Source organism: Bison bison, unplaced genomic scaffold (genome assembly GCF_000754665.1).
Source record: "Bison bison bison isolate TAMUID 2011002044 unplaced genomic scaffold, Bison_UMD1.0 scf7180017847294, whole genome shotgun sequence".
In the NCBI taxonomy this organism is placed as follows: Eukaryota; Metazoa; Chordata; class Mammalia; order Artiodactyla; family Bovidae; genus Bison; species Bison bison.
In genome coordinates, this window is record NW_011477867.1 from 75,347 (window position 1) to 85,496 (window position 10,150).

A 10,150-nucleotide genomic window follows, 5' to 3' on the forward strand; every position below is an offset into this window, starting at 1 on the left:
ACACACACACACACACACACACACACACACACACACACCCCTACCCCACCCCCGCGCCCCCGGCCTTCCATTCTAGCGGGGAGGAACAGGACACGGAGAAGAAGAACCCCAATAGGAGCAATAGGACAACTAGAAGACAGAGGGCGGGGGAGGGGGCGGAAAGGCGGGGCTTCCTCCTCCAACGGCTCCCAGGCAGAGTCACGCCTCCTGCGCTGCAGCCCCGCCTCGGCTTTGAATTGCCTGAGGACCTGGCCGGCTCCCTACCCTCAGGAGGAGGCGAAGTTGCATCCTGCTTACTTCTAAGCGGACAGGCACAGTACGTTCTAGACGACCCCTACGTGGGCAGGTGAGTGGGAAGACGAGGATGACAGCCAACACGTGACTACATCGGGGCTTTCTTGCTGGGGTGACCATTAGGGACTCCCCGCTAGTTCTGCCGGAATACGCTTTTAGCCGCCTCCAGGGCTGCATTTTTGTTGGTCGCGGGCCCTTTAAAGCACGCGAGGGGGCGGGGCCAGACTTTAGGCCTTAGTGGAGAGGGGCGGGACCCGAGTGTCGAAGCCGGCCCACCTCGCTCAGGGGGCGGGACCCAGAGAGGAGCAAGTCCAGGATTGGGTGATGTGGGGGCTCGGCGGTGGTGCGTGTGAGGATCGGCCCTCTGGGCGGAGACTGGCGGGTAGAATTGGCTCAGGCGGGTGTGTAATTTGCCGCGGGAACGGGACCGCGGAAAATTGATGGAATCGACCTGGGAAACGAGGCCCCGGGTGGCCTTTGAGGCTCCGGGCTCGAAGAAGGTTCAAGAGGGGTCCAAAAGTCAAAGGCGCCGGCGGTGGCGAAAAGCCAGAGCCAAAGGTGAGTGGGCGGGGGCCGGCAGCAGCACGGAAGGAACCTTAGACATCCTGCGGGGAAACTGGTGACCGAGTGGACTGACCTACTGCCACGAGAAGTGGGGGACGCTCGTGGACTGGCTCATTGCCGCCCTGCGGTGCGGGGGTGTGGAGATAATCCACTATGAGAAGCGGGTGACGTGAGAGGGAAGTATCATCTCCAGCAGAGAGGCTCTCGGATGCCCCAGTACCGTGTTAGGGGAAAGAGTCCAGAATGTTAGTGTCCCGAACTAGCGTTCCCGCTCTGACTTCGTTCTCGCTCTGTGGCTGTGGCAGCTCTCGCCTTGTGATTCCAACGTGGGCAATGGTTCAAGCCCCGATTTTCAAGTCTCTGACACTCTTAAGACGGTTATAGGGGAGAGATTTAGAAGTTGTTGCCCAAAGAGGAAGTTTTGGAGTGAAAGGTAGGAGGAAGTGGTGCCCCACAATGGGGCATACTTGGAGGAGGGGGTGCAGTACCGCTCCCAACAGCCCTGTCCCACCATCCTTCATTCAGTCCGCTCATTCATTTGCTGTCAGTCCACCATCCTCAGGCTGGCTGCCCTAGTATCTAGCTTCTTGACTCCTACTCCAAGGACTAAGAGGCCCTGGGTTGGCTTGGGACAGCTTGACCTTCACTTGGGAGAAAGGAGAGCTGCCACCTGGGTTCCCTAGGTTGTCACGTTATTCACAAGTCCTGGCAGGCTGGAGAAACACTGACAGACGAGACATCCTGCCAGCCTCAGGCCCACATGAAGTCCTTGCTGGATTAGGAGTGTCGACCCACCTGAAGACCTATGGGAATTTCCTCTGCAGGAAAGAAGCTGACAGCCCTGACTTAGTCCAGAGACCCCAAACTCATCACCCTCCCTGCCATAGACGTCATCGGTAGCCAAGGGTAGAAGTGCAGCTGGCTCCAGACGCACACAGGAAGGCTCAGAGCTCAAACTGGGATCCGAGGGCATTCCTTGTCACACTGCAGGACACAGCTTCACAGACAGGACCGAGTGCCCAGAGGCAAGACAATGATCAGGAAATGGGCCTTGGAGACCTGGTGCCTCAGGCTGTGAGGGGGTGGTACACTGGACAGAGGCTCCCTCCCTCCCTGCCTCAACTTTCCGAGCTATAAAATGGGTATAAAAACAGGAGTCACCCCAGCTAGACAGTGAGTTCGCTAAGAGCGGGCTACTGTTTACCCCTGGGGTAAACAGTCAGCCCTGTTTACCCCACAATTGCAGAACCTGGTGTGCCAGACACATGGGCACTCAAATGTTCACTTAATCAGTGAAGGCATGCATTAACTGTAACATGGGATAATTATCATGCTGCCCTTAGGGAGTCATGAGGAGTTAGAATCCTCTTGCATAGGGCCTCCTGCACAGGGCTGAGCCAGACCTCCCCACAAACCCACAGGCCCACCTACTCACAAAGGCTCATTCCCCCAGGCCCCTAGATTTCCCTATCATTTCCTGAGGCCCTGCCCTGGTGCTGGCCTCCACTGAGTGAATCAGACCCCCAAGGGCATCCAGGTGGGCTGGAGCACTCCTCCTCATCCTTTGGATCTTGCCAGTAACAGATGACACTAATGTCATGATCACCCCACTTTTCAGGTGACGAATGAGGGAGTGAGGGACCTGGTCTTCCTCACCTGGCCAGTAAAGGCGAGGAGAGAGCCACCCCCAGGCTCCTAAGGACAGTGAGTGTGTACACTCAAAACTGTGCCTCAACCTTGATTCTGGACCCAAAAGGCTCCAGGTGCACATTTTTGTTCAGCAAAGACATTCAACAAACCCTTCCTTGAGCCAGGCCTGGGGCCTCAGTGCAGAGGATAAGACACCATCTGAGCCAGGGATACAGACATTAATAAATAACCCTACAAATCAGATATAATTATCTGATTATCCAATTATCTCAGTTTCCCCATCCGCCAAACTGATGAAGAGGTAACATGTAAGAGGGAGGCGCTCCCCAAGCACGTGACATTGGACTCAAAGATGAGCGAGTATGGACTGCTGGGCAGGAGCGACACAGAGTGGCAAGGACAGCACAGGCAGAACCCTGAGGCCCAAGAAAGTGGCAGCTCACAGCACGGAGGGAGCTCAGCGAGGAAAGGGCTAAGCACCCAGAGGGCCCAGGTGGTACATGGTTTGGGATGCCATGTCCAGGATTTGGGGCTTTATTCTGAGAGCAAGAGTGGGGTGTTCAAAGGTTGGGAGTGTGTGACCAGATTTAAATTTTAGAAAAACCTTCTGGCCCCTATGTGGGAAAGGCATGGAGGGGGCAAAAGCAGAGATACAGAAAGAGTTGTTATAGTCATCTAGAGAAGTGGGCAGTGGAGGTGGGAGAAAGGCCACGTTCCAGGGATTTCTAGGCAGGACCGGGGCAACAGGACTTCCTGATGGGTTAGACGAGACTGGGAGGTGCCCATGATGATGCCCTGGGTTCCAACTGGAGCAAATGGGATGAGAGGGGTACCATACACACACACACACCCCCAAGATACACATCCATACACATACACACAACATGCCCGCACAATCTCACAGGCCAAGAACAACAGAGACACAGAGCCTTCAGGGGCTGAGCGATACAGATATGAAACCATCTGGTGTCATTTCAGACACTGAAGAGCTCCAGTACCACAATCTTTTAGGTCTTAGCATAGAAAAGAATTCAGCCAGAGGCAAAGTAATAGATAAGAAGTGATGTATTGGAATAGAATGCTTGTGAGGTTTACAAGGTGAGAAATGCTGCACCCTGAGAACTTACCGGGCTACCTTTTTATAAGCAAAGAAAAAGTGGGGAGGGGGAGACTTCTTTGTCATTCTTGAGTCAACGTCATGCTTCTGTCATCAGCTCCCCTCCAGGTTGGGCAGGGGAGTTTTCTTGTCCCTTCGGGTCAAGTTGGGTCCACTAATTACTGTTTTGTACGTGTGCAGACAGCGTGTCCTAGGAATCATTAACTTACTGAGCTCGCTGGACAGGCTGTGGGTCTCATGCCACCGTCGCTTTACTATCTGGGGGCATGTCTCATGCTTCTGTTGCATGGTTTTGCCTTTAAGCAAGCCTGGTTTTATGGTTAAGCAAATCTGCTTTCTTGAGTAATTAACTTATAGGGATCGCTCATATTTTTCTATTTACAATCCCCTAGTTAACTATTTAATCATTAGTTCTACTTTGTCCCTTTATTCTGTCCCTATCAGATAGGCTGTGACACATGCATACAAATACACCTGCAGACACACTGAGAAACAGAAACACAGACACTGAGAAAACATGTGGAGTGAACGCACTCACCCACACACACACAGACCAACGCTAAGCACAGCAGGAACCTGCACATGCATGTACATCCAGGTGAACCTCAAAGACATACTCATAGCTGCCCGCCCAGAAAGCACAGAGCTGAGACATGACAGAAGCAGCAACGCAGATACAGAGACACAGCGGAGGAGCCGCGCCGTCTCTGCTGGCTCCGTGGCCCTGGGCAGTATGCCACCTCTGTCTCAGTTCTCTCATCTGCCACAAGGGGTCTTGATGGTCCCTGCCTCGTGGGCTATGGAGAGGCTGAAACCATTTACCTGAGTTACCTTACATAAAACCCAGGAAGAGAGCAGTGTTCAGCACACAGCTGTCGTCGAGCAGGCTGTGCTCTGCCATGCAGACACACTCAAGGATCAGGCCGTAATCACGGCCCCCTGGCCTGCATTTGGCCCCAGGCCTCTCCCCTGCAGAAGGCCTTGCCCCTCCCAGGCCCCCGACCTGGCCCTTCCTCCATCTTCCCCCCACTTACTTCCCCACTGCCCTTCTCTGGCCTGCTCAGTCCCCAGGGACCAAAATCCAGGCCGGGTCCACTTGTCCTGTGACTCTAGGGCAAAGGGCTAGTGCCCAGGCAACAGGACCCTTACCCCTCCCTCTGGCCCAGTCCTCACCCAAGGCCCTGGGGGCCTGCCTGCCCCTGCCCCAGTGCCCTCTGCATCAGATTCTTGGCATGACTCTGGCAACCTCAGCTCAGCATCCTTCCCTCCCTGCTTCGCCCACGCCAGTCCCTAGGGAGCCTCCTGGAACAGGGCAAAGGGCAGAAAAGCAGCCCCTGGGATCAGCCTCTTCCTCACTGCTGTGTGCAAGTTGCTTCTTCTGTCCAGGGCTCCTGTGCCCTCATCTTCAATCAGGAGCCCTGCCCCAGAGACAGGAAGTAAATGACAGCTGTTTTACGGAACAGGAAAGCACAGCCGTGCAATAAGTACCCTGCTAGCTCTGTGCAAGGGCTAGGGCTACAGCAGTGAACTAAACAAAGCCCCTGCCCAAAGGGAGACTCTACTCTAGTGTCAGACACAGAAAGCAAACGCACAAGCAGTAAACTGGACAGCATGTTAGGTGGAGAAGGACCCAACCTCAGTGAGGCCAAGTGAGAACCACACAGCAAACCACGAGAAGAAATGCTGCCATGGGGACCCATACAAAGATCATTTCCAGCCCCCTGGGCAGGATGGCCAAGTGCACTTTCCAAGACGAAGAAATCAACCTGGCCAGTGGCTTAGGCCAGCCACAAAGCTGAGAGCTGTCTCCAGAGGCCTCTGTCTGTCCATCTGTTTGTTTGCCCTGGGGAGGGGTGGTCCTCTCCCAGACTCCCACCCAATCCTGCCGGCCTCCACTCTGACTCTTCCCTTTCCTTCCTTCTTCAAATCTTTGCTGAGCCCCTGCTAGGTGCCACCCCATGCCCCCAGGGGATGTCATTCCAGGCAGAGGGCCAGAGGCGGACTCACCTACAGCCAAGCAAAGAACACCCTCATTTGCACAGGCCCCTTCCCAAGCCCTATACCTAATTCAGCACTTGGGATTGTCTCTCCTTTTTCCTAAAGAACCCCATCTCCACTTGGAAAAGCTTCGAAGCTCCATGAAGCCTGGTTCTGCCCCTGGGGGAGACAAACAAAAAACATGTAAACAGATAAATGGAAAAGTGCCAAGGTGGAAAATCCTAGGAAGAAGAACTTAAATATGATGACAGAAAGCAGTGGGAGGGGGTGCATCTTAGATGGGGAGGCACCCTTAGGGACCACCTCCTGGAGGAGGGGGGAAGCTTAGGGCGAGGGTGAGCTGGCCAGGCCAGGAGCACGTGGAATAACAGGTGAAGGGTCCCTGAGCTTCCATTGCTCCGTCTGTGAGATGCAAGTGACAGTCACCGCAGGACGATGGCCTGGAAGGCCGAGTGGCAGGTTGCAGGGTGCCCACTATGGGAACACCACAGAGTAGGACCTGTGGCGTGGGCCCCTGGCTGGGCTTGGCACTGCCCTTGATCAGCTTTTATCCTTCTGCGAGGGACAAGCAAGGCCGGTTCTCCTCTCTCTTGCCCACCAGCTGGGGCCAGCTGTGCCATGGCCAGCCTGGGCTGGGGCAGGAGTTGCCATCAACCCCGGTGTTTTTCCACTCCCTGAATCCCCCCAGGGAAGGAGGAGGGCAGCCAGGCTGAGTCGGAGGGAACACTTTGTTCAGGACCAGGGTGAGCCTCCTGGGCCTAAGGGAGGAGGGGAGAGGAGACCTGGATGCCTCCGTTTCTAATTGTTGAGGGCACTAGGAGTCCGGACTCCTGGAACTGAATGAGGAGGGCCTTGGGGACCCAAACTCCAGGGTTCAAAGGCACAGGAGGCTGGCACAGGGACTGGGAGCAGTGAGTTGAGCCCCAGGCTCTGTTTACCGGGCTGGATTCTCACCGTCCTATCAGGGTAGGAGGTGGAGCCGGTGACCACACCCTGGGCAGGCTGGGCCCCTCCCCAGGATTGTCACCCCCGGCTGCAACTGGCAGCAGCCACAGTCAGCAGTCAGTCAGCAGCCCTGGGGATCTCTGAAGAGGCCTGGGAGGGGTGAGTTCACAGCCAGCTGACAGACAGGAATGGCCGCTGCCAAATCCCCGGGCCCGGAAGGGAAAAGAGACACCTTTTTCTGGAGGATCAGGGAACCATCGACTTGGGAGGCAGGCAAGGTGCTGGGTGGGCTTCAGGAGGGAAGCGTCTCTGAAGCAGAGGGCAGCGTCCCCACCAAGGGGGGACAAGAACAGTTTGTCCAGGACCTGGGTGACAGGACAGCGGTCTGGAAGGGAAGATTAACCGGGGACCCTGAAGTGTAGGGAGTCAGGCCAAGTCCAGGGCAAGTTTTTGTGGGGCCAGGGCTAGAGGCCCAGTCTCCAGGGCCCTGGGACGGAGACCAGCAAAAGTAACAGCTCTGGACCCAGAGATCTGGATCTGATTTCTGCTCTGCCACTTTTCAATGCAACTGTCTTAACACCTCTGAGCCTGTGTTTCCTCTCCTGTAAAATGGGAATGCTCCGAATAACAGCTGAGACAGGAACCGGGCAGTCTGGACCTCAGAGGGTTAGTGAGAGAACCTAAAGGAGCAAATTGAGAAAGCTCTTAGCACTGGGTTTGGCGAAGTGAGTTCAAGGTTAACAACAGGGATGAATACCACTGCAGGCAGGCAGCAAGGCCGACCGGTGCAAAGCCAAGCTAAGTGGACAGGCCTGAAGGCCAGGGACCCAGCTGGGGGAGGAGTGGGACCAAGGTTGAGAAGAGAGAGGAGACTGGAGGGGATTCCACAGCCAGACTGGAGCAACCTGGAGGGGGCAGGAGTGACCCCTCAGTTGCAGGGAAGGCTAGAATTATGAACTCCTGGGTTCAGGAAAAGAATTGGACTTGGGACCAGGATCCTGGGACACCACCAGGTGGATGGGAATTGGTAGATTGAGGGCAGAAGCCTCCCAAATACTGCAGAGGGCAAGGGCCTGTAGGTGACACTTGGGGCCTGAGAAGGAGGTAAGATGGGGGCCGAAACTCCTGGTCTTGGGAGAGGGGGCCAACTAGGGGGCCAGGCTGCTCAGAACCTGGAAGGAGTCCCAGGCTCCGGGAGAGAGAATGGAGACAGATGCCTGAACGTGGGCCCCAAGAAAGGAGAAAGAGGGGCTGTAGGACAGATGCTGGAGCTAAGGAGTGTCAGCATCCCAAGGAAGAGGGAACAGGGACCTGCAGCCTGAAGAAGAGGGTGCGGGGGCCTGGACTCCTGGGTCTTGGGAAGGTGGGGGCTGAGGGATCAAACTCAGCTCCTGAGGAGGAAGAAAGGGTCTGGGTACTGGACTCATGGGTCCCAAGGAAGCAAGGAACTGGAGGCCTGGACTCCATCCTCCCGTCTGAAGGAGTAGACTATGGTCTGCTGTGAGTCAGGGGGAGGAGAGGGTACAGCCTGGACTCTGGGATCCTGGGGCCCAGTGGAGCCAGGGGTGACCCAGCCCTACCTTAACATGCCTCCCGACCTGCCCGAAGCCTCACGGCTCTTGCAGAGGATGGACCTGCGCACCATGACACAGTCGCTGGTGACCCTGGCAGAGGACAACATGGCCTTCTTCTCCAGCCAGGGCCCCGGGGAGACGGCCCGGCGGCTGACGGGCGTCTTTGCGGGCATTCGGGAGCAGGCCCTGGGGCTGGAGCCGGCCCTGGGCCGCCTGCTGAGCGTGGCGCACCTCTTTGACCTGGACACAGAGACGCCGGCCAATGGGTACCGCAGCCTGGTGCACACGGCCCGCTGCTGCCTGGCACACCTGCTGCACAAATCGCGCTACGTGGCCTCCAACCGCCGCAGCATCTTCTTTCGCACCAGCCACAACCTGGCCGAACTCGAGGCCTACCTGGCCGCCCTCACCCAGCTCCGCGCTCTGGCTTACTACGCCCAGCGCCTGCTGACCACCAACCAGCCCGGGAGGCTCTTCTTCGAGGGTGATGAGAGGGTAATTGCCGACTTCCTGCGAGAGTACGTCACGCTGCACAAAGGCTGCTTCTACGGCCGCTGCCTGGGTTTCCAGGTGAGCCCCCTGCCCCCTGCCTGTCCCCTGGGCCCATGGCAAAGGCACACGGTGGGCCCAACCAGGCTCAGTCACATATGCGTGCTCAGTCACTCAGTCGTGTCCGATTCTTTTGTGACCCCATGGGCTGTAGCCTGCCAGGCTCCTCTGTCCATAGGATTTCCCCAGGCAAGAATACTGGAGTGGGTTTCTACTCCCTTCTCCAGGGGATCTTCCAGATTCAGGGATTGAACCCGTGTCGCCTGCATTGGCAGGAGGATTCTTTACCACTAGGCCACCAGGGAAGCCCTAGTAGCATACAGAGAAAGCACGGTGGTGTGGTGTGGTGCTTGACTGAGCAAACAGCAGATGCAGGAAGGGGAAGCTGGTAGGGGCTCATACTGCACAGAGCGAGGGTCTCATACTTGTGGCCCCTTGGCCAACTCCACCATGGAGGAAGGAATCTTCAGCTGGGCATAGCTTCCTACATCAGGATCCCCACTGCTCCCCATCACCCTGCACTCAGGAGCTTCATTTACTCTCTTATGTGACCTGTCTGGCCCCTGAATTCATTCGACAGCCCCTAGGACGGTAGCCAGTGTGGTTTGTAAGAGCATCAAGGCCTGTTTGTAAGAGCACGCCTCACTTAGTCATCCCCACCAGAGGCTTGGCAGGTAGGGAGGACAGGTGCCGGCCCCATTTTACAGGGGTTCAAAGGGGCCCCCAGCTGCTCAGCTGGACCCAGATCAGCTGGGACATATAGACTCCCCTAAGGCGCAGTAGAATCCAGATTTTCAGGCTGCAGAGAGAACCAGCAAGCACATCCACGTTGGTGACCACAAGGAAGACCTGGTCGTGGCGCCTCTCCTCCCTGAACCAGGGCCCTCTGAACCCCAGCTGCAGGCCTTTTCCTATCCTGTGCCCCCACCCCAAAATCACGATCACAGGAACACAGCTCATCTCAGCGCTGGAAGGGAGGCAGCCCTGAGGCCTTCAGACTCACAGGAAGACTGGTCTGGGGATTTGGAGAATTAGGAAGTCTGTAGGGCACCGAGCTCAGAGCTGAGGCACAGTCTGTCCCCGTCCGGGGTCCGTGCTGGGCCCACCCGTCCCCAGCCACATCTGGGAACCCCAGCAGGAGTATCTGGAGCCATGTGAGCCTGCACCCCTTCAGACCCTTTCTGGGTGTTCCCCGGGTAGTGGAGCGTGGAAACTGTCTCGGCCTCCATCGCATCTCTGCTTCCATGAGGGGCAGCCTGTCCTCACCAGCCCAGCCCAGGTGTTCCTGGGAACTTCCCCTCATCTAAACTGAACCCACAAATATTGATCAGCCCAGTTGGGCCAGCCGGCTCTCCCTGGGTCCCGGCCATGCCCCCAAAGCTCAGGAGTAAGAGCCTGGGGACACCCAAGCTGCATTCCAGTCCCGAAGGTCAGGCACCACTGTGCTCTCTGGCCCACT

The 10,150-nt window shown here is 56.7% G+C and overlaps 1 protein-coding gene across 3 annotated transcripts in view; it reads left to right on the forward strand.

The window, feature by feature from the left end:
- Positions 1 to 230: 230 nt before the first annotated feature.
- LIPE (lipase, hormone-sensitive) overlaps positions 231 to 10,150 on the forward strand; it is a 17,981-nt gene continuing 8,061 nt past the window's right edge. The window contains exons 1-2 of one of the 3 annotated variants that reach the window (XM_010842600.1): positions 231 to 346; positions 8,177 to 8,712. In XM_010842600.1, coding sequence (XP_010840902.1) covers positions 8,197 to 8,712 — 516 coding nt within the window. In that variant the 5' untranslated portion in view covers positions 231 to 346; positions 8,177 to 8,196. Of the gene's footprint in view, positions 347 to 667; positions 853 to 6,639; positions 6,728 to 8,176; positions 8,713 to 10,150 lie in introns of those variants that run through there. The other 2 variants (XM_010842585.1, XM_010842593.1) reach the window with 2 other exon arrangements.